Genomic DNA, 24,495 nt, shown 5'->3' on the forward strand with positions numbered 1-24,495 from the left:
TGGGAGAAATCCTGATTTAAAATTATACTGGATTAAGATGCTCAACATGTAAAATGCATGAGTGTTTATTAACCCCATCCGTTGTTGTGGCCACTTCAGACAGAGGAGGGCAAAGCTTTTTTTTTTTTTTTTTTCCCAAACAGGCCCCCACTCTCTTCAGGCGCCATCAGTCCCCAATAGATCAATGGTGTGGGGGTAAAGTGGAGTGTGTGTATGAAGGAGACACAGCAAGAGAGAGAAGAGTGTGGAAGGTGTGCGGAAAAGAGGAGGAGAGGATGGAGAGAGCAATGAGGTGGCAGAAGAAGATGATGCATGGAGAGACACTGTGAGGAAAAGATAAGGAGAAAGGCAAATACACACACACACACACACATACACACACACACACACACACACACACACACACACACACACACACACACATATCAAGCAGAAACCACCGTTTTGCTAATCCAAACCCAGCATATTATGCAAGAGGGGATCAGTTTGGCCCAACCCCTCCATATGACAGTTCATGCCAAGCGCACACACAGAAAACGATGGTGTTCTCACAGCGGGACATACCGTCTATTATCCAATATAACCAGCTGTTTGAAAATCAAAGCACAATTACACTTCAAGAGCATGCAACCGTGCAGAAACTTAATGTTTGTCATCCTGTCGCCAGGGCGCTCTCGCCATACAGTATGCGCATTGTAGGGAGGTACAGCCCACTACGTACCACGCCGTGGACAAGCTTCAGTGATCCTCCTTCTGAAAGGCTAAATACACCTTCAACCAGTGGGTTGTCGTTATAGTTTAGAAGACTACAGAGAAAAATGCTTTGCCCATTATTTCATTTATTGAGGAGCTCACTTACACCTGCTGTGTCCTGAGATGGGATAAGTGCAGCACACACTGTGAATAATGAGAATTAAAAAAATTAAAAAAAAAAAAAAAAACTACATGCGGATGAGGCTCTGTGTGTTATCATCATCATCATCAACATCATCATCACTCTCACCCACCTTGCAGAGCTGGAAATGCTCGGACTGGAGGGTCTCCTGGATCAGATGGTTTTCCTGGGGCCCCACTTGGACAGACGGGGTGGAGGAGGACGCCTCTTTCAAGCCGTCCAGCACCTTCCTGATGTTGAACTTCTTCATTTTCAGACTGCAGAGCACACACGACTGAGATCGCCCGCAAGAGACACAGGGGATGGCCACTTTCTCACACAAACACACACATGCGCGCCTGCTCGCTCTCTCTGCTGGTTTCCTCTGTAAATCTCACATGTTAGTGCTTGTTTTTTAGCGCAGTCTCCATGCTGGGGGGGGGGAGGGGGGGAGTGGGGGGTCGGAGGGGGAGGCTGTGGCGAGCGCTGCCCAGGTCGCTTCTCGACGTGGAGATTTGCGGACTTGCGGGGCTGCTGGGATGGTCGGTGTAATTCGCTCGGAGTCCGTGTTGTTGCCCCGCTGTGTCTTGGTGGCTCCGCTCTTCCTCTCGGCTTCCCTCCCCTCCCCTCTCGGCCGTGTGCGCCGCTCAGCCAAGGCGGAAACGCAGAGCGGCAGCGGCGGTGCTGCTGCTGCTGCTGCTGCTGCTGCTGACGCTCTTGCGCATGTCTGACAGAGCAGAGGCATCGACACAAATCCCGCCACCTTGCCAGCCCACTCTTTCTCTCTCTCTCTCTCTCTCTCTCTCTCTCTCTTCCTTTCATCTGCCCCCCCCCCCTCTCTCTCTCACTCTCACGCACACATAGTAGGTTTTGCTCCACTGCACCTGGTGATGCTGGTGATGCTGGGATGCTGCAGCGTGTGTGGAGACAGACGGGGCTCAGTACCATTCTTTCCACTACACCCCCGCCCTATCCATCCCCGCCTCTGTTTGTGTTCCTGCGTGGAAACTTCGCCATATTAAAAGCCGTCCCAAACCATAGTGGCTAGTGGACGCGGACTACCCACTACAGAGAAAAATCACATATATTAACTACGTCTTTGTTTTTCATGGTTTAGACAAAGGCCGAAGAAATGTGGCAGAATTAAAAATAAGAGGGGGGATGAAAAGCATTGCTTTTTCATGACCTCATTTGATGTTTGACTTCTGTGTGCAGGTCTCATTTTTAAAGAGGCCTATCATAGCACACCGTATGCTGATCATTGTTTAAAGATGCTACAGGATGAGTCTGCGGGGAAACGGCACATAAAATAACCAAACAGCTGAGCAAGCAATGCCTCTGTTAGTACCCATGGTGACGATGCTTTCCTGCTTCTGATGGAGCCCCACATTTTAAGTGTTATTCATACCCTCCTTCTTAATGTGGAGCAGCCCCTACAGCTAAAGGTGTGACTTCATGCAGGAGTAACACTTCACGGTGAGGAGCTACTGACAGGGATGGGTTTGGGAAAGGCCCTTGTGTCTGCCAGCCAGGTGATTTTTGCATGTTTATGCTGACACGACCTTAACACATCAAATATCAGAGCCAAAAGGTTGAAACCCTGTTCGGGCACCGACCTACAGCGTGCTCAAGATGAGGGTGTACCTAACATGTCACCTGATGTGTGCTGGACCGTGGGCCCCGCGGGGTTGGCAGGCCATATTGGAGCCATCACATAATGAAGTCATCACTGTAATTAAGGTTAATTCATTATGCCTTGAATGTGTACATACCATACTAGAATTTGTGTAGTTTCTGTCCACCTGCAGACCTCTGAATTTATGAACACCTTACACCTCCGCTAGCCATTGGGCTGAGGCCAAGAGCTCACAGTTGGGTTCTTTAAGTATAAAAACACAACTTCTACAATGCGTGTCTTGACACAAAACCATCAACTCATTGCCCACCTCATGATACTCAGTCAGTACTTCTGACAGACTGTGGTTCACCTGCACCAGCTACCACTCAGAGACAGCTTTCCCGTCAGCCATGTTTCCCCTAAGACCTTAAGTCAGGTGAGTTCAGAACCTCAGTATGGCTGTCCATTGTGGTAAGGTCACAGATGAGAGTACCAGACCTGACAAGCTCAGCTGGGGCTGCTCATGCTTGAGTGACACTGATGTTGCCACCTGTTTGGGCTGTTTGCTAAACACGTTCGCTCTTCTTCGACAGGTGCCCGCCGGCAGCAGGGACAGGGGTGCTGCGGTGGAAGTAATAGCCGTGTTTGTGTTCTTGCTAACAACACCTGATGCCACACTCTGCCCTAAACTGGAGAAAGTCCAAAAAAGGGCATTTCTGTGTCCATCATAACTGCATATTGTAATAATCAATGCTGATCATATGCGCCCGCCTGTATGTGTCTCCACGTAAGCTGTCCTTTGTTGAGACGCAGCTGATGCAAAGAATGCATCAAGGAAATGAAGATGCTATTGAGTAAAAGGGCACAAAAAGATATGAAGAGGACCAGGGAGCAAATTATTAATTCAGTAATCGTACCAGGGAGGCTTGAGAACAATTGTTGCAATACTGATTTGCATAATGAACTGAAATTGACCATACCCACCTTCCAACCTCAACTGATATCGCCTGATCCCGAATACATTACACAAGCAAACAAAGAAGTCCTTATTAGTCAATCCTTGCATGTGTTTGAGTGAGTGATGTGGAAGGGGAGGGCTTTTGGCGACTCTGACATCAGTGATTTAATTTAGCACCATTGTGTTGGGGCCAGGCCATTCATCTGGCTGCATTGTGTATATGTGTGTGTTGTATTCAGAGTCTGACTGCTGTGTTTGTGTTCTTTGATAAGGCTTTCCACTGAGGCAGAGTGCAAAGTGAGCCGGACAGAAAGAAAAGAGCTAGAGAGCAGGGAGAATCACAGGTGTTAATCCCATCTGAAGTCAACATTATATGGGCATAGTTATTCATTTAACAGTATCTGGTCCTAATATTTTCTCTCATAATCTATATAATTATTTCTTTTACACACTGAAAATGCAGGCAACAACACCAGTGCAGAAAATGGATTTAAGATCTTAGTGCAAGCAGTGTAAAAACACACTTAAGTAGCCCATTCTGATCTGATCAAATCTGATCCTGCCTACTAGCACGATTGTCCTATAGCATGATTAACTTCATTCTTAGGATCAACTGTGTGGACTAATATGATCAGTGAAGAACATCCTGCCTCTGCAAGCCCTCCATTATCTATGTATTATCATTCACCACAACAGTCCTGGGAGATAACGCTAATTGAGCACATACAGATCTATCAGCTGTCACACACATTAGCAGAGCGCTAATTCAGTGCTAATCCCAGGTTAGAGGTGAGGATGGACGAGCCAGGAGCATCTACGACATGACAACAACGACTGACTGTATCAGCCAGTGAGTGCATTAGTGTTGTGTCCGCCAGCTTTGCTCGAATGACAACTATACGTCAGCAGTGGTACATGACTGTTTTTGGCAACGCTGAGCTGGTCATTTATGCAAAAACTCAAATACAGTCCATCTACATCAGTGCACATTTTACACGTTTGCTCCCAGCTTATAAAGACACACTGGCACAGAGGGTGAAGTGTATTGTTGGACAGCAGATTGCAGAGTGAAGTGGAAACGCCTACCTACACATGCAAATTTGCATATATTACACAGACATCTGCATAAAGATTATGAATATGCATCTACATACATCATATACATACATCTACATGCATCGTATTGATTTTGCAGTATAGGATTATATTTTCTTGCAGTATATTCACATTCTTTATGTAATTTTGTCTACTTTTTGAGCTGTTCTAAAATCACTCAACTAAGCTAATGTGCAGTTACATAAACAGGCAATGCTGCAACAATGCACATATGCAGTGAGTGTCCCTAGACACAGACTATTCACCTCTGGTGGCTTTTAGCCACTTAAATTCTTACAGATGACCTAACAGATAGACCTTGTCACACTCTTACACTCTCAAGACCGATCCTTCCCCAGCACCACACTGCGCAGCCTCAGAGCTCAGCGTCACAGTCAGTCCTGAATGACCCCTATCGCAGCAAAGTCTCTGTGCTGTCGGGAGAAAGTGAGAAACCCAGGGGGACACTGGGGACAATGGCAGGTCTCAGAGAGTCAGGGCGTCTGCCTGTCAGGCGGAAAGACTGAAGGGACAAGGACCTTCCGCCCTCACTGACAGCTGTAGTTAATCAAGCGAATCATAGCGCACCTGAGTTTATGGCTTATGACCCCAAGCCTCCCTGCGGCATTCAACCACTGTGTCCTGATACAACAAGTATATGCAGTAAAGCAATAGCTAACAAGTGAGAGGACATACAGTATCGTCACACATAAAAGCAGAAGATACTCACAGAAGTTGTTGATCCTAAGAACTTCACGCTGTCACACCCACACCCACCCACACACACACACACACACACACACACACAAACACACACCCGAGGTATTGCAAGTTAATGAGCCAATGCCCTTGAGGGAACACTTGATTGTCTCTGCCTGGTTAAATAGGAGAATGTTTTCAATGTCAAACATTCCCCCTGCAAACACGCATGTAGATGTGTCACTTGTGAAAGGTAACAAAGCTTAGAGGTGCGTCTGTAAATGATCCCTCCACACTGCCCCCCCCCCCCCCCCCCCCACCCCCACCCTCACCCCCACCAACCCTTATGGTTACAGAGGGGCTTATAAATATTGATGGGAGGATAAAAGAGATGAGGAGATGGGGGTGGAGAAATTGAAAACACTATAAAACCTTCATCACGTTCATCGTGCTCCTAATCAAAAAGCCCAAGTCTCATACATGCATGAGTTCATGATTCTGGTGTCGCAGCTCATTTTTGAGAGGAATGCAACAGCAACATATGTTTGATCAAGCGTTCAAGGACATAAGGTCATACGTCCCAAACAAGCCAGAAATGACTGAAATTGCAGTTTGGGGCAGTTTGTGTGTGTGTGTGTGCGTATGTACAGGCTCCGGGGATGGATGTGACACAATGTCAGCCTCCTCCACTTGGGGCGGCACAGCTGGTATCAATTCCAATAATCAGCCAAGGCGATAAGCTGACCATCAAGCCCCACACACACACACACACACACACACACACACACACACACACACACACACACACACACACACACACACACACACACACAGTAGAACAGATGGATGCCACTATTAAAGGAAAGGGCATTGCCAATGTTACCATCATGGTGACACTGGACCTCTGGGAGGACAGATTCTTAGCAACCAAAATTAAGTTTACCCAAACCAGTCAACCGGAGATTGAAGAGACATGAGAGGTGAACAGCCCTTTGTCCTCAGTTCAATGTCACTGGCTCAATGAGTCGAGACCACTCCTCCTGTCAGCTGCGGTCCTCTGAAGGAGTGGAGGAGAGATCCAATACAGTCAGTGAAAGGTTACCATGATTTTACAATTGTTACACAAGATAGCAATAATCAGTGCTGAGCACGAGACAGGTTATCGATGACTCCTCTGTACAGCCACCCCCTGTCAGTTTCAGCCCTAATCAATTCACACATTATCAAATCAGCACTTCAACATGACCATGTCTGCATCACTGAGGTCTCTCTATCCACACGTTAGAGGTGGAAGTCTGTCAGAGAAGAATCAAGATCTGATGTGTTCAGTTTAAAAGAAAATCTGACAACAAACAAGAAGGTACAGTGAAGTCCAGCTCATGAGCAGATTGTAAAGAAAGTTAATTTCCTTTTCCCTGAGGACTACAGTGCTGTGATGGTGGGCCGTCGTACCGAGGACCTCTCTCGTTCTGTAGCCTCTGATGGTAAACAAAGCCAAACAATTATCCCCTGTGATTGGCAAAGGCTATTGCCCAATCCAATAAAGTGGGATGAAACTTAGACTCCTGTTTTATTGGCAACCTGACACCTCCCAGCTCGGCTGTGTAAACTGAGTCCACGTCGCTGAATTAATGCAATCATCCCCCAACACAAGGCAATTAGTTTGTCATTCAAGCAGTCGCTGTGATGCTATTTAAGGAAATTGTGTGAATCCTCCCATTCAGCCATCTATCTATCAGATTACCTTTCATCCACATATCAGATGAGGTAGAGCTTTGAAGTGATGACATCAAATGATGTTTGATTAGTGCTGTGCTAAACAAAAGTCTTCCTTAACGCCATGCACATTTGGCATACATTGCTTTCTCTTTGCATACAAACAAAGAGGCACATCCAAGGCAATCTAAAGCACAATTCAGAGATCTGTTGAAATAAACACTTTGGACAGACTGTAGTACAACAGGAAGTTACATCAGCTGCACCCTGACAACTACAATGACTTCTCTATAATAACTATAGACGTGTGCAACTTTCAACACACAACGGCTACCAAATATATCAGTAGTAGTTAGTATGACTGTCAGGGGATGCGGTTGGGACTAAAATATCCCAGAGGGCAGCTTGGATGCACAGACAAACTTTGATCAGTATGGGTGGACACACATTTCGCAATTGCTCCACTGTAAAAGTTGTGTAGTCATGCGTTGATTGAGGGGCAGCTGTCAACCCGGGCCTGTGCTTTGAATAGCAACTTGTCCATCTCTGCTGTCACTGTCAAATCTTTAAGTGTACACAGAGCTGAACCTTAGACAGTTCATCCAGATCCTCCCTGGTTCCAGATCCTCCCCCATGCAGTTCCTCAGCCTGGCTTAAATATTGACTCAGTTTGACCTTCAAATAGGAATAGACTAATCTTTACAAGTATTAACTGGTAGTCCAGGGAGTATCTTGTAGACATTGATGAATGAGTGCCATAGGGAAATAAGGAAGATAAAGCTAATCTGTATAAGTTACAACAGAACACATTCTTACATAGGCTTTACCATGCTATAGGTGTCTTCTCATCTAAAGCTGATGACAGGCCCTGTTTTCTTCTGTTGATGACCTTGTGTTCAGCATTTTATTACCTCTGCACCTACAAATCTGAAGTGTTGCAGTTTTTTTTTGTTTTTTTTTTGTGAACTTGTCTGCAGAGCTGTGCAGTGTTGGCCAAAGAGGGAGGTGGTGTGGTTGCTGGAGAGTGGGCCAAACAAGAGTGAAAAGAGAATGAAGCCAAAGCAAGGTGAGGCAGGGGAGAGAAATTGTTGGGTTACAAGAATGAGGCTGCAACCAGGTCAGCATTTCTGTGTCTGCAAGTCTGGGGCTCCGTCCAGCCCCTGGCATTGGCTGCAGATTGTGTGTATGTGTATGTGTGTGTGTGTGTGTGTGTGTGTGTGTGTGTGTGTGTGTGTGTGTGTGTGTGTGTGTGTGTGTGTGTGATTAGAGAGAGTTACAGAGGGGTTTGGATTACTGCAGTAAAACCTGGGCGTCAATCTGCGAGCTCTCACCTTCAGTGCTATTGTTCTGTCAACATAAAGACTTGGCCTTTTGCTATTTGTCATCTGAGCTCAGTCTCTCATGGCAGTTCAGGATTCTTTCGAAGTCATGCTCTTCTGCGTTTTATCAACATAGTATGCTCTGAGGACAGACCTCTCGAGACATTCAGTCCCAGAGGGACAGAGCAAAACCAATGGGACAATGCTGCAGCATGTTGAGCCAATAAGCCAATGGACTGTGTATCCACCCTCTGCCAGCTGGAGGTGTATGTTTTAGTTCTTCTGTTGTCATTGTACAAAACAAGAAATGTTTTCTACAACATATTTTTCACAGTGCTGCTCCACCATAGATCAGACATTTTACCAGTTCACTTATATACAGGTAACGTAACATTGGAGACATTATGAACTATGATGAAGGCTGTGAGACCTGAGACACATGAGATCTGATGAAGGTGTGAAAAAACAGCATGATAGCTCCCTGTGTTGGTATATATTATATATTAGATCAAGATGTGGTCATAGAAAAGGGGACAGTAACCATGAATAGACCTGCAGCTTAAAATGTCCTTTTGTCATTCACTTAAGTAACTGCAAAGAAATTGATTAAGACACTCTTGAATTATTACCTCCAAAATGGAAAGTGAATTAAAGAGCCACCGCTGTCTCGACACCACTCGGGGAATATGCATCTCGTTTCACTTAATTTCATCATCTCTCACTATGTGGGTCCATTTAAGAATCAAATATTTTCTTATTACTTGTGGGAAGTCAAATGTGCACATGCAGTCACACAGACATACAGTGGTTGAGTGTTCCCGTTTTCAAGGTTACACCAGAGTTCTTCCGTCGCTCACAACACATTTGCATCAAACCACCAGCAAACAGCTGCCAATTAACAAGCAGCCTCTCTGTTAATACACATACATCACTGCCAATTACAGTGTGGGGTGATCTCTCTCAGAATGGAATGGCACACATACACACACCCAACCACTATAACTCATGCACACTGGGGATGGAGGAGGAGGAGGAGGAGGAGGAGGAGGAGGAGGAGGAGAAGGGAGAGAGGGTTTAGGTGTACAGAAAACAGCAAATAACAGCTGATGTTTTAGAAAGCAAGAAATGAATTGGGCGAGAGGGAACAGTTCAGAGACAAGAGGGAATGTTCTGTGCCAGGAACAAGGCTTTCAGGATTAGCTCTGTCATGCAGCTACAAGAGCAGAAATAGTGGCTGGCTAGATGAGGCCTGACAGACTGAACAGACACATGAAACACAGCGCAAAGTACACACATAACACAGAAGCACACTTTTATGAGCAGAGAAAACACTGAGCAATGCACATACGCAGACAGTGTGTGAAGTATGTGTGTAGAGTGGAACACTGGGTGGACACATACACATAAACAAGTTACTGTGAAGTTTGCTTGTGTCTACAGCAGTGAATCCTTTTTCATACGTGTATGTACCTGATTTAGCTCCAGTATCATAATAAAGAAAGAAAATCATTTCCTGATTAAAAGAATTTTAATAAATGAATTGTTAGCAAAAGGGTGCAAAAGCTTTAGAGCAGGAGCAGATCACTGCAGGATGACTTTGCACATGCATATACATACAAGCAGGCACAAATAATTCTTTTCACCCTGCTATCTTGAGCACACACGCACATCCACACACTCTGCACACACACAGCATAAAGATAATTTCCTTCATGCAGCCACACAAAATTGAACTATTCATTATTGTCAACCTTGAAAACAGCCTGGTGCAGGCATGGTAATGAGAATTTATTAATGTCCACAGCCACTAGATGGCACCCTCTTCCCTTTCATTTTCAATTTAGCTTTCCATTCCTCAGCTGATCAGCTGACTCTCTCCATGGGAAGGAGACCAACTAGATGCACCCCAAATACTAAGCAAAGATAAAGGGTACTTACTTTACCACATCAAATTCACTTGAAAAAAAAAAACAGGACAGATTGATCAACAGTCTTATACATGTTAGAAACGTAACCATCTGTAACGTTCACCTCAACCTTGAGGATAATGGTAATTGAGAGTTGCCATGTTGCTGTAAAGATCTGCCACCTATCTATGTTGCATATTTCATACACATCACTTTGTCTTGTTCTTGTTCAAATAAACTGTTGTGGGCTTCTGTCAGCAAGAATATATCAATATATCAACCAATCAATCAGTACCACTCAGCTTGTGGGAGGTTGGCTGCGTCCAGCGTGCCTTGGGTTATACAGTCAATACAGTGACCTTAAAGAAAACAAAAGATTCACAGAATATAATCAGGCATACCAGGCATCAAAAAGTCAAAACCATACATTGTAAGTGAGATGGCTTGACATTCTCTGTGCAATGAGGGGGAAAGTGGATTTACCAGTGACAGCCATTTTGTCATTTTGAATTTGATATGTTCTAAATGAAAATGACCAAAGATTGCTTCTGTAGGTGAACAGTGGCTCTGTTAATACAGGCTATAGATGGCATATAAGGGATATAGGTGTGCGCTATAAGAATAATGATTAAATATGGTATGGAATGCAGTATAAATATTGTGCAAGTATGAACATCTATGGTAAAATAAATAAAAGCATTCCAAACATTAACAAACTAATTGTTTAGAGTCCTTACTTTCATATTTGTAAAGAGTGAAAAGTCAAGAAAAAGACAAAAGCACTCACAGCTTTGAATTAGCTGTGGTAATAATGTTTTGGTCAGCTGTTGTTTCATCAAGTACAAGCCACAAGGTTGTGATTAAACAAAGAGCCTTCAGTGTTCAAGCAGACTTGTTGAGAGGTGTCTGAGAGGAGAACTGAGACTGGAAGTTGGTGCCAATGACCATCATTTTTTCTTGCCAGCACTCTTGGCACGTTTGTGAGGCTGCTGGGTGGCAGCAGAGGTGGGGGTTGTTTTTTCTAGAACTGCCTGCTGGGCCTACTCCAGAGCTTGTTTCTCTTCTTGTTCCTTCTTCACGGCCGCCATCTGACGGCTACTAAATGCCTCGCAAGCATCGAGAAATTTCTTACAGCGCTGCCCCAAGGCTGCCTGGAGAAAAGACAGAGAGGCAAAGGGAAAGAAGTTGCAGAATGATGTCTAACCAGAGGGAAAGATAGCTGACAAAAAGGCTTTCTCACTCTATTTCACTGTGATAGCCAAAGCTGCTCATTATTGCTGTCTACATCCTCTGAAAACAGTTTCACCAGTCACATACTTCAGTCTCTGTTGTGACTGACCTGCATGTTCTCATACATCTCCAGCTGGTGTCTCATTAGCTCCTTCCTGTTGAGCTCCTGCTGTTTCTGGTGCTCCACCACATTGTCTCGGACCAAACGGTAGGTCTGGATCTTTTCTAAACGCTCCCTCTGCTGGATCTCCTCTATCTGTGAGTCCCTCAGCACTGGAAAATCCTTTTGGCATCTATGGGCGTACACAAAGACTTGATACAATACATATATGTACATCATAATTTATGCCTTTTAACTTTTTAATATTGTCTCAAACCAGAATGTTGATGTAGTTCTTTTTTATAGTGAATGCTCAAGACTTTGTCTGAGAAATGCATTTTTGTGCATTGCATATGGCCCAAATTTTGAAAGGAATATTATGTGGATCATATTGCCATTTCAAATTATTGTACATCTTATCAAATTCCACCAGATCTCAGATTTTAGAGGCTATTTTGTTAGATGGGACAACTGATGATGTTGACACAGGCAGAGAAAATAAAAATGGAAATGTGGCAGATAAATGTAGAGACAGGCAGAGGAAATGACAAGCACACAGTCCCATGCCTGATCTCATATCCCAAGTTGTATATCCAGATTTAAATCTGTGAAATCTATTTGGTTTTGGTTATACCCACTGGATTCGGCTATTTCTTTGTTATATTTGATTGTGTAACTAAACTGTAATCTATGTGTGCATGCAAAGAGAGAAGAGAAAGATTGAGAAAGACAGAAACAAACTGTATGTGTGAGGCAGTTTGTCAGTTAAAATGCTCGTGCTTGTTTGAGAAAGAAACACACACGCAGGGAGGGAGGAATTCAATCAGAGATTACCAGTGCTAAATGTAGCTTTCTATTTCCTATAAGATGACCTTAATGAAGAGGGGAGGCCAGTGGAGGTGACAATGGAGTTCATTTGGCTAATGAACATCGCCCTGTTAAACCTCTTTCACTGCGTGTAACAATGGGTGTGCAAATGCTAGAAAGATGGCATGCATGAGTGTGTGTGTGAGTGTGCATGAGTGTGAATCTATGATGCGCCCCGTGGTGGGCCTTTGTGAGAGAGAGGTGTCTTGCAGACTAATCTGACTTCCCTAATAGACTAGTCCTCAGGATCTCTCTCTCGGCCTGGAATGCAGGCTACAGTGTCAGCAGCCATTAGCAGCTGGACACGGACACACGTGCAAGCACACACACAGACACACACACACACACACACTCACTCACATGAATGTACCCACAGCAGGAGAGGATGGAGAGGTGATGGGAGAGGGGCACGTCTCATTGGAGCAACGAGCTCATTGGGGTCCTGAAATAGCTCTCTAATTAACAGACCCAAATATCATCTCATTTATCATGGAGAGGGACGGACAGAGGGATAGATGAAGGGAGGGAGAGTAATGGGACAGTGTGGAGGGAGACTCTTCCCTTCTGAACACTCACTGACAAAAGTCAAACGGTGACACTTTCCATGTTGACAAGCAGAAAACCCAGAAAGGTGCTTGTGACACGAACTGTGCATTTATATTCATGAAATTGATGAATATTTTGTCCAGTTCAACAATTTTACACTGTTAAATAGCTGCCCAACTCTTTACAAAAAATGCTACCCTGAGTAAAATTACTAATTGTCCAGTTATATAGTTATATAGAGCTGTTGTATTTCCATGTCGGAGCTGCAATGTATTTGGCCGCACAGCTAATAATGATGTAGCTAAAGTCAGCCAAGAAGCAGAACACCCTAAACCCAGCACTACACATTCACCTAAACAAAGCATCAGATAACAGAACATAAGAACGGTTGATAACTGCTGCTTGTTTATAATTTCACACAACCTGGAATGATTTATTTGCTCAAACCTTAATAATTCTTATCCTTAATATATTAAGGATAAGAATTTACTGTACATTACATTAAAAACATCACACTGATGTACATTTGTTAGATTTCTTTTAAAGGTTGTGGATTAACAACATTTGACCTAGAAGCAGATCTCTTTATTTTTTTCTTTTTGTTTAGCTTCTTCTCCACATAGCCCCCACACAATGTCTATATATTACATACATCACTATCCTCTGGAGTTCATGCGTTGCCCTTTCAGGCCAGGGAAAGTGTATAGTTTTGTAACACTGCTGATCACAGCACCAATAGGAGCAAAGGTCATGATCAAAGGAAATCACTGGCAACGTCCGTTGTAGATACTGCATAAACAAATCTGCTAATGAAAGTAAGGATGCTGGGACATCCACCAACATAGAAAAATGTATAGTGAACATATACACACATGCATACAGACATATACACACACAAACAACCCCCTAATCTTGCGCAGTCAGGCCTTTCAGCTAAGGCTTGATTCAGGCTCAAAAAGCAAAAAAAGCAGAGTGATTCAACGACTACATCAGGCAACTAGACCGAACATTGCATATTACCCACAGGACTTCAACAGGAAAAAAAGACATTGCCTGTAAGAAAAATACAATGAGATGATGTGTCTGTCTTGGCTGTTTATGTATTATTATCCATCTCTGCCCTCTAAGCACAAAAATGAATTAAGCAGCCACGGTGGTGCAACAAACTGAAACTGAAATTTCTGTAATATATGGTTATGATGGTTATGGTCTGATCTCAACATTATAACTTTACACTCATGCTGTCCAATTAAGGTAAGGCGTAAAATAGATATAAAGAAAGAGAAAAAGCAAGAGAAAGGAAGGGTGAGAAAGCTGCAGAGAACCTGATGAAGGACGTGTAGTCCATGTGGGGATAGCTGGAGGAGGTATCAGTCGAGTTTTGATTGGATGGACTGAGAGAGGCATCAGGACTCCTGGTAGCTGTAAAAGAGCCAATTATAAACGGCCTCATTAAGATACTGTTTGTCAGAAGTAAACACAAAGTGCCCAAATTCATATGTATATGTATGTGTGTGAGTATTATACCAGGCTCTCTGCTTTCTGCATCATCTGCAGTAGTTTCATCACTTGCTGGATGTTGGACTTTGTTTAGAAACTGGAGACGAGACTGTAAAGCCTAAAAAGACAGCAAAACATTCAGTCTGTAGTGTCTGAATAAAGGTGAGACCCATATGGAAATGAACTTCAGTTTTTAGTGCAAAAAATGGAAGTAAGACATATTATTCCCTTAATATGTTCAATACCTTTCACATTTTACAGGAGATTCTATATATCGGAAAAAGTGAATGAAAGACTTCAGCTGGTAAATAATTAGATGAAATTGCCATAACAAACTCCGTTTCTGGATTACCTTGGCACAGCGGCCTGGCTCAACCATTTCCCAAGCTTTTTTAATGGATTTAATCTGCTCCATTCTCTCTGTGTCCTTTTTCACCTCGATGCTCTCTGCTTTGCTCTTGTCACTGACCACACGCAGAGTCCAGTACGGCTTAGTCAGGTCAAGGCTCTGTGCAAGTGTAGACACACACAGACCACAAAGCACAGAGACAAAAAACATAACACACATGCTCACACACATCCCAGCTCAAGGTCACCGTTCAACAATGTATTATGAATGTGTCTCTTTCAATGAGCAACTCAAACAGTCTGGTACACCGCCAGCCAGCCAGTCACTTTGAATCATATGTCCTGTTCAGCTGTCTTGTCTTTATTGTTTTATAATAGATCATTTTAGTTCATTTATTCACAGATTATTATGTCCTCGACCTTCACCAATGTTGTGTTGCCAACGCTGAAAAAAATGTAAAAATGGACATTCATTGAAAGGGACCAGCATTCTGAAAATCTGCCTTTCAAATTTCATTGTGTTTAGGATTTGAAATGTAGAACAGAAGAGAATAAAGAGAATAAAAGGAGCTGTGGTTCTGACTACTAAACCCGGAGCATTATACTGAGAATCATTGGCTTTGAGATTATAGTGTGTGATAATTATTCAGTGTAAATACACGCAGGTCATCCTGGCAGTTGTGGGATTTTGTTGTTGTCAGTCTCTCTTTGCTGGCATTTCAGAACTAGCTGACAACAGAGTCAACCGAATATGTAAATGCCAACCTGCCTGGTAAAATAAACTAAAAATATTACAAAAGAGATAGCAGGGATGAGTTCAAGAACAATCTCATTATGTGTGGTTTGGATGGGAATCTGCAAAGAGGAGTTAAGTATGCACTCCACTGAAGTGCCTCAACACTCTCCTCTCAAAAAGGCTAATATTACTATTTTTGCTAATTTAAGTTTTACATGACAAGTTTTACATGACTGTGGAAAATACACAGTGAAGAAGCATTCATGTTAAGAATACAAAAGTAGTGTGTGACCTTGAGTGCATATTGTCTACTGAAATTGACCTTGCTAAAACTTTTAATGAATGGTTTTTATTATGCATCATTGCCTATAAGAATATCCAATTCAATAAAACTAATGAAATCCAAACTGTTATTCTTCAACAGCCCATTCTTGAGTTTACGGATTAGAGATATGTATGTACAATACTGGTCCTAATTTGCAGCTGAATAATGTTGTGGTGTGCTGTTGTTGTGTGTGACAGTGCTGTAGTGATGTATTACCGTTTCCTGCCTGGAGCCAGATTTGGACATGGCAGCTGGTTTCCCCTTCTCTTTGTCTCCTTCAGCTTTGCGGTTGGTTTTGGGTGTGTCAGACTTGTGCCCATCAGGGTTCGGTGTGTCAGTGGTAGACAAACCCTTCAAGTCCTTAAGCTTGTATACTACATTTTGCAAAAAGAGATTAGGTAAATTCATATGATAAATACTGGCAATATGGTGTTAAATACTATGAGATGTAAAAGCAAGACTATTGTCATAATTGTTCTATTGTAAAAAAGGATTTGAAACATGAAAATTTTAAGCCTTGGTATTCTGAAGTTGATAAAATGTCTTTGACAAGCATATAGTGTAAACTTTTAATGTTACAGTGAGTAACTGTCGAATATGGAAACTGTGACTACTACTATATTATACCTGAAAGGGGCATTTAAGAGTGTACAAACACACGTTACATTTGTGCTACAATTAACATTTCTTCTCAAATATTTGACATGTTTTGATATATTCAATTATTGTGTGTCCTTTGCCAATTCATACTGCATCCATTGGTGTACGGTGACCTTCAGAATGACCCGAAGCACCTTCACCTTCTACTCAACACAAAGCTCATCTGAAGCAGGAGTGTGACAGCGTGGGCAATCACTGAATGTGTTGTATGGTTGCTTGTGTGCTAGATGGCACTGTTGTACTTCATAGATAAATCTTCAGCTTAGTTGAAGCATCAGCTTTGAGTCTCACTTCTCTGATACAGAGAGGCATTATAATCCATCATTTAGCTGACATCCTGTCATTCTGCCTGAACAGTTTTGGTGCATGTTTATTGAGTTACTCTTATCTCAAGTCATACAGAAATTCAATGTTCAAATTGGTTCAATATATCAATCTGTGTTGTTGTAATTTCAAGATAAGATTGAAAACTGATTTCTAGCTGGACAAACTAAAAATATAAATAATAAGTCTTAAAGCTTCCTTGTTTGGATACTGAAAATCTGTTCCTTATTGGCAGAGTAAAGAAAATTTCATAAAGCTTGACAAAAGAATGAAAACCACTTGCACAAGTGCATGAACAGTTACTGCCAACAGCTGACTGGTTTTAACAGTATATACTGGGGTTTGAAGTGGAGATGCGTAGATGTGCACGCATTAAACATGCACAGTACCGTATTCTGACTGCAGCTTGTTAAACAGCTTGTTAAAAAGGTTTCAAAGCTTGGCGTGACATGTAGTGCATGTGCATCCATGTAGCATGTAGGGAGCATGATCAAGGGCACAGCCTCACCACTGAGACAGAGTTAAACTGGGTGAAATTAATTCACTTTCCTGCTGAGATATTTCCCAGGGCACCAGGGGGCAAGAGCCAACTTCATTTGACTTCCCATTGACCCACTTTCACAAGCTTATTGGAAAACCACAGGAGATACATGTGGACATTGGCTAACACATACACACATGGACAAACCTGAGCATACACTAGCAAAAATCTTAACATATATCTATGAACAGGAAACACACATGAATGACTAGATGAACACACAGCATGTTCAAGCAGCATGAAAGGCTATTACTGCAATAAATACAATGGTTCATCTTTCCCTGTAGTCAAAATGCATCTGATATCTAGCATGTTAATTTAGGAATACCTCCCACACAAATATATGCATGCACACCCACCCACCCACACACACACACATACATCATCTGTAGATTTCATGTCATGCAAGCGAATGGGTAAATAAGAGGACCACTGTCAGGAGCAATAGAGAAAAGAGAAAGAGAATTCAACGACAGCAGGCTGGCATTTGTCTTCAGGCAATCATGCAAATTGTCACCCATGCAGCATCTTTTTCACACCAACATCCACCCAATGCCGCAATTAATTCAACACCTCAGAATTTTTAAGAAGCTTCTGCGCATTTCAAAGCCCTGATTTTTCAATCGATCCAATTTGTGCAGCACGATTAAAGGCAGAGGGGTAGAGTTGGTGGCAGAGGACAGGATTATTGCCTGAGCCAACGACCAGTGGGCACAAGAAATCACACTGTGTGATCTGCGAAAGCAGCTGTATTCATTTGGCTTTCATTAGGCTTGTGATTACAGGCCCCTGGCTAGCGTAAGCAAAGAACAAACAGCGTCTGCCTTGGCCTATGACACTGCCTACTGAGTATCTGCCACATTTCACACTGAACACAAAAATAAGCAGTGCAAAAACAAACATGAAGGGCATATTAGAAAAATCAATTTTTTGATTTACAATCAAAGCTTTTGATTGTAATAATAAAAATTAAATTGCTTCGCAACCCATTGCAGGGATATTTGGGGATAGCTGAGTGCATATTTTAGGGTTAGGCTAAGTAAAAAACGCTATAAAGAAAGGGTGGGGTGGGGGGTGGCCGAGGGAGGGGCTAGAGAGGGGCAGGACACCAGTGCTTACCCATATTCAAAAACAAAGGGGTGGGCTGTATAAAAAAACAATAAATAAATAAAAAGTAAATAAAAGGGTCCTCGGGGCACTGGCAAGGTTAGGTTAAGTAAAAAAACGCTACTACTACTAGTAATAAAGTAGTAGTTACTAAATTAACAAAACAAACAAAGCAAAATGAACTGTAAACTGTGTGACTTTCATGTCCTTCCCTCAGATGACTTGTGTGTGATTGTCTGAGGTATGTACCTCTCATTTCATTCTTCTCCAATTCTCTGAGCATATGGACAAAAGCCAACTGAGATTCATCCAAATCCCAGCTCTTATAAAGCACCTCTGCTTGAACCACATATTTATGACCCTGTGAAACACAGACAAGCAAAGTCAGTGTACAACTTCCACATTGCAGTTTAAACAAAATGTAACAGACACATACACGAATACCAAAAAAAGGCATAGTAAGACATTGAGCATAGCGCATGCAGCATACAACACCATAAATTCAAAGACAACATGAGATGCATGTTATTTTGTGGACAAACAGCTGTAAACTGCACTTTTGCTGATGACACAGATCTTAAAGAAGAACATCACATTTTGTTTTTGTCTTCTCTGCCCTCTTAGACAAAAACACATGCTTGGCACAAAGGGAGAGAAAAGGCAGACGGCTTGTTAGCCAGGATTACACCAGAGGTGGTAACCCCTACATCCATCACACTGAACAGAAAAGACAGAAAAGACACTTGCTACAAAAACAAAAATTAGCCAAATATAAGTTTTATGTTGTCCAGTGTTAATATTCATAGTTGTGATAAACCCTAATAAATGCAGTTTCCAGAAACTGTGTTATTGTGTATTGTTTGTTTATCATGTGTTTACCTTCACCATCAATTCACCATTATTGAACATCAATATGTCTGGCGTGTGTCTCTGCAGCACAGACCAGCGCCTTAATCACTGACCCTTTGCTCTAAGTCTTGATCAATGTTCTTAGCCCTGATCAATAGCTGTTTATTGTGGCTTGCTGCTGATCTTCTAACATGATCTGTCTCATTACTATTGATGCCACTGCAGTGTTGTGTTACTTCATAGATAAGACTTTATTGAAAACTACAGTATATTCACTACTGTAAATATCAAAGTGAATTGCAGTTATTCATGAGATGTAAGCAATTGCTCAGGGCACACTAAAATGGTTGGTTGTTCTCCACATATATCACCAGTATCACTGACTGTCATCACAACAAATAAATAAACCGTAGTTCATTTTCTCAGTTTTGTGGACTTGTGCACACAAAACACTTAGTGTGTGGTGTGGGGCTTTTTGTGTATGTGAATGATGATAGTCTGTACTATATACTTTGGGAATAAACAAACAAATGACAAAAGGTCTGTTAGATATAGGGCCTTCAGACAATAGAGTGACTCATAAATCATGCACAAATCACTGCTTCCTGACAAGTTAGACAGTAACAACAAAACCACCCCTTCAGTTTCTGCTGCTCTCCTCTTGCAATTCTGTCTGGGTGACAATGTGGGTGTGTGTGAGTTCATGTGTATGTGTGTGTGCCTTCAAGTAAGGCGTTATCTGTATCTGGCAGTGAAAAATTGATATGAACATAGGCAGCAAGAAAGTGGGTGAGAAAGACAGAGAGGGAAAGTGAGATGCATGCTTGTGTACGCATGCAAGTGAGATCAGTAAAGTGTTTGAGTAGCAGCGGATACCACGCAGACAGTTGTCAGTGATACCATAGTCTCTGTGTTGAGAGACTCCTCGTCTGATTTCCCACCAGCTGTTTGGTGGGGAGTGTCTACCACCTTGACTGCGTTGTCCTGGGTGGGGCATCCCTTCTGGTTCTGGTTCTGGTTCTTCTCATCTGTGTAACTGGGGGCTATAACAGAAAGATAGATATTAAACTAAGTTCATGTCTGAGAAAAGACAGATGTGTCCTTGTGTAATGAATATAAGCATCAACGGAAAAGTACTTAAGTAAATACTTAAGATTTTGAAATGCAGGTTTTGAAGAGCTATTGTGTGCAGTGCAAACAGAATTATTATTTTGCCTTTTAGAGGAATCCTTTGAATGCCACAAGCGAGCCCCAAAGCCAAGTGAAGCTGAACACATTTTGTGACAGTGCATCAACAGGAATAAGGATCCAACTCAAGAAACTATTTCCAATGACTATGACACTACATTAAATCAACATTAAACTGGGTTAGAATTTAAAATTTTGGTTAACAAAAGTAAAAGAATTTGAGAAAAGTAAAACATGAAAGTGTTACACTGCTTCAATATGTTCATTTAAGTACTTATTTGTGTTATGAAGCTAAAATTCCCACAGATGAAAATAGATATTGTGCATCTAATATTCTGACACACAGATAAGAAGCAGTCGAATCTTTTGCCATGATCCAGAAGGGTTTCACTCATCAGGTACTTCAATTAATAACGTAATGACTGCTCACCTTTGTTGGCCAGGAAGCAGAACGCAGGAATTATCACATGGCCTTTCCCCATGCTGCTGGCCACCTCTTTCTCCTGGTCCAGAATGGACAGATGTATCAGTACATCTGGCTTGGAAGTCTGAAACTGAATTGTTCCTAGGACGTCTGCTGTCACCTGCACAGAGTAACTATGGGAAAATTTCAAATGACTGTGGGTACCATCAGTCTCTCAAAGTATCTTCAGTGTTGCCCTGTGATGGAAAGTGTGGCCTGTCAACAGCTTCGTTGAAAGGTTACCTGTTGTGTTTAGTTATTATTGTCAGAACTTGTTTCTAATAATAAAACATCTCAGATCATGTAATGAAGTGTAAGTGATGATAAGTGAGAGCTTAAATCCTATGATGATGATTCTTAACCTTTCAATTAAATACTGTATTCATCATTATCTTACCGACATATGAGGTTTTTGTCATTGGGAATGTAATAATCTCGGAATTCCTTCACTGAGAATGTGCTGAGTGGAGCCTCAAGGGACAGTTTTGGAAGGGGTTCCCTTGAGCCAATCAAGCGCATCCTCCACTTGGCACCAGAAGGGGGTGATTCAGGTGTGACAGCCTCTGCTACGAAGGTATAACCAAGCTGTAATAATAGATACAGAGAGGTTTAACAATGAAATCAAAAGATTTTTAGAGGTTCTCTCTGTGTAACACAAGAAATGTTTCCACCATATTACATCAATGGTAGGAAAACATTATAATATTCCAGAATATTCCAGAATCACAAAAAATGTCAAGTACATTAAAGCTTGAAGTACAAGGATTGGTGGCTTCCACAGACCTTATTTGGTTGATAGACATGGGTTGCTAGTTTGTTGAAGACCATGTCCAGCTCCTCTCCTGTGTCGTTATTTATGACGTGCAGCAGACAATTAGGGATTGGGGAGTAGATCTTTGGCACCAGCAGCATCTCCTGAGGAACTAGGAATACCTCTCTTCACATATAACAAACATGAAGTAAAGAACAAGATCTGTTTTACATTATGAAATGCAGTGTTACAGAAACATCTACATATTAGCTTAACCAGCAGAAATGAAAGATGAGTGTATTACTTAATTTACCCAGATTTTTCAAGCCCTCATTGACAAGTCTAACCTTTAAGTTACAATATTTTCTGACCTAAAGACCAAGATCCAGGAGTTGGCTGTGTCTTGAAGAGAAACACAGTAATCAGCATAGCTGATTTTGGTCCAGTCATCCTGGTAACAGGTGTAGAGCTTCGCTTTCTTCTCAGTGTGGTCAATAATATACCTGTGCAGGGAACACATAGGGGGGAAGCACTTTCAAAAACATTTTAAATTAAGCATTCAAATATATATACACATATATAGTGAAAAGACCACGACAAAATCTATGATCAGAAAATAACTGACACAAACTTCTTGGAGAAAACATAACTGATATAGCTGATTATAAATAAAATCCAGTGGAAAAAAGAGACTTCATTGAAGGAAAGTAGATGCACTTCACATCTCAACACAAACTTTGATTGAAGTGGTTATTTCTGTCAGTTAAGAAAAACACTTGCTCAAAGGCTCAAAACACCCAGCAAACCCCCACCCTACCCTCCACGCACACATTGACCAAGCTCTGAACGCTCATGCGCACACATACTTCCCCAGGCAGCGGGTCATTCGGCAGACGCTGTTAGCCGATTGGAACAAGGAGAGGATAAACAGCAGATGGTACCACTGGGAAAAGATGGAACACAATGTGGAAAATGCTCCCTGCCTGGCCGCCACAGGCCGCCACAACCAGGAGAGGGAGCATATTCTGGGCATGCGGTGTAACAGAGAGGCTAAACGGATGCCATACAATGTACACAGCACTGGCACAGGGCTGTGGTTGGAGTGCCCTCATATTCTCTCAGATAATGACATTTGTGTGAATGAAAATGTGCTATGTCTGGTGCATGGAGTAAGCATACAAGATATTTATTAGTAAGAGTCATTGCAATTATATATTTGTACAAAATCTATCCCTCATTTACCGTAGCAAAAAGACAGCATGTTTGTCTGCATCTGATTCAATCTTCAGCCACATGTCTAAAAGGATCTTCGATGCTCTGAGATTCTTCTGCGTGCCTGGATGACATGAGCACACACACACACACACACACACACACACAGAAAAATAGCCAAAGATTAAACACAATCCACGTTGATGTCAAACACACGAAATAGCTGTAGCTGACATAGTTCAGGGAATGAATGAGAAATTGCAAAATGCATTTTTGCCTCATTCTGTAAGAGGTGATAGGAGGAGATTATTCACACCTAGACATTAACTTTCACACTCATCTAACAAGACAGGTAACCACTCTGTGTGCTTCAAAGTGAAGCTTCGATAAAAGATGTAGTACTATTATATATATATATATATATATATATATATATATATATATATATAATATATATAAGTGTGTGTGTGTGTGTGTGTGTATTTGTGAGTGTGGTCCTGGGTATGTGTGTGTGTGTTTGTGTGTGTCTAAGTGTGCGTTTGTGCATATAAGTGAGAGAAACACTGACAAGATAGCTGAATGATAGATGTTTTCACATCTGCCATGTGGCATAGGTGTCCTCACATCCTCCCTCCACGCTCTCTCTTTTCAAATGGTCCTTTTTCCAAATTGATGCAGCCATTAGAGTGGCCAAGGCCAGCTACTGAGAGGTGAGATCTCCTATCATCTTTATAACTAAAAGATGGTTACCAAAGAGAGGCAAAAGACAGACAGAAGGGATGAGACAGAAAGACAGTAAGAAAAACATAAAGTCTAAAAGACTGATGAGAAAGAGAGAATTGTATAGAAACTTGGGGTGGCAGCAATTTGTTTATACTACAGTGTACCATGGTATGAACAGCTTGCACAAATGTGCTGAGAAATTTGGCCAACTAAGAAAAGACAGGCCAGTTCTTGCTTTTCTTTAAATACTTTGATTTTTAAAGTGTAGTTGAACAGGCAGAGTTTTTGAAATATGAGTGGTGTTTTGCCATTACAGCAAGTGCAACCCTGAAAGCACAAAGTGTTTTGACAAGTAAATGATAAAATTTGAGAGAACTATGACAGGTCTATTTCATAGAAGTCAAGCTCATCAGCTATGAGCAATACTAATGCCACATGACCATCAACAATATTTTTTAGCATTGCTGGCAGATGGGTTCCATAAGGATTTGGATATTTTGGATATTTGGTATGCTCAAATCACATTTTCAAGCCATAAAGAATTAGGCAAAAACCCATCAATGTTATAGCTCAGCACATTTTTATGCAAATGCTACATTAATGAAGCTGTGTATTCTCCCATATGGGCAAGTTATTCAGAGGATGACAATGTCACGTGTTGTGCCTGGAGAAGACTTAGTTAGCTTCAGGCCCTGGAAATAAATAGAGAATGTCTGGGCAATGTGTCGACTCCAGTGTTGCCTCTGGAATCAACAAACAGTGGTGCACTATCAAAGTGAAATAATTACCACTACCTCTAGACAAAATTGCATATTAAAAACAATTTAACTGAAACTGAG

General features: G+C 42.0%; 2 protein-coding genes across 7 annotated transcripts in view; both read right to left on the minus strand.

Annotated features, from left to right (window-relative positions):
• Nucleotides 1–1,683, minus strand: part of stxbp5a (syntaxin binding protein 5a (tomosyn)) — an 87,222-nt gene extending 85,539 nt beyond the window's left edge. Inside the window, exon 1 of one of the 3 annotated variants that reach the window (XM_071479307.1) lies at nt 1,008–1,683. In XM_071479307.1, coding sequence (XP_071335408.1) covers nt 1,008–1,145 — 138 coding nt within the window. In that variant the 5' untranslated portion in view covers nt 1,146–1,683. The remainder of the gene's footprint in view (nt 1–1,007) is intronic. The other 2 variants (XM_071479308.1, XM_071479309.1) reach the window with 2 other exon arrangements.
• An 8,679-nt stretch (nt 1,684–10,362) lies between these two features.
• adgb (androglobin) overlaps nt 10,363–24,495 on the minus strand; it is a 39,524-nt gene continuing 25,391 nt past the window's right edge. For 2 of the 4 annotated variants that reach the window (XM_071479315.1, XM_071479314.1), the window contains exons 23-35: nt 22,964–23,057; nt 22,093–22,224; nt 21,754–21,907; nt 21,368–21,555; nt 20,938–21,104; nt 20,220–20,362; nt 18,720–18,831; nt 16,055–16,212; nt 14,782–14,937; nt 14,457–14,547; nt 14,255–14,351; nt 11,526–11,709; nt 10,363–11,337 (exon numbers count right to left, since the gene is read on the minus strand). In XM_071479315.1, the coding sequence (XP_071335416.1) occupies nt 11,227–11,337; nt 11,526–11,709; nt 14,255–14,351; nt 14,457–14,547; nt 14,782–14,937; nt 16,055–16,212; nt 18,720–18,831; nt 20,220–20,362; nt 20,938–21,104; nt 21,368–21,555; nt 21,754–21,907; nt 22,093–22,224; nt 22,964–23,057 (1,787 nt within the window). In that variant the 3' untranslated portion in view covers nt 10,363–11,226. The remainder of the gene's footprint in view (nt 11,338–11,525; nt 11,710–14,254; nt 14,352–14,456; nt 14,548–14,781; nt 14,938–16,054; nt 16,213–18,719; nt 18,832–20,219; nt 20,363–20,937; nt 21,105–21,367; nt 21,556–21,753; nt 21,908–22,092; nt 22,225–22,963; nt 23,058–24,495) is intronic. The other 2 variants (XR_011691155.1, XM_071479316.1) reach the window with 2 other exon arrangements.

Source organism: Trachinotus anak, unplaced genomic scaffold, assembly GCF_046630095.1.
Source record: "Trachinotus anak isolate AG129_WGS33_773 ecotype Australia unplaced genomic scaffold, CSIRO_AGI_Tana_v1 ptg000005l, whole genome shotgun sequence".
NCBI classification, from domain to species: domain Eukaryota; kingdom Metazoa; phylum Chordata; class Actinopteri; order Carangiformes; family Carangidae; genus Trachinotus; species Trachinotus anak.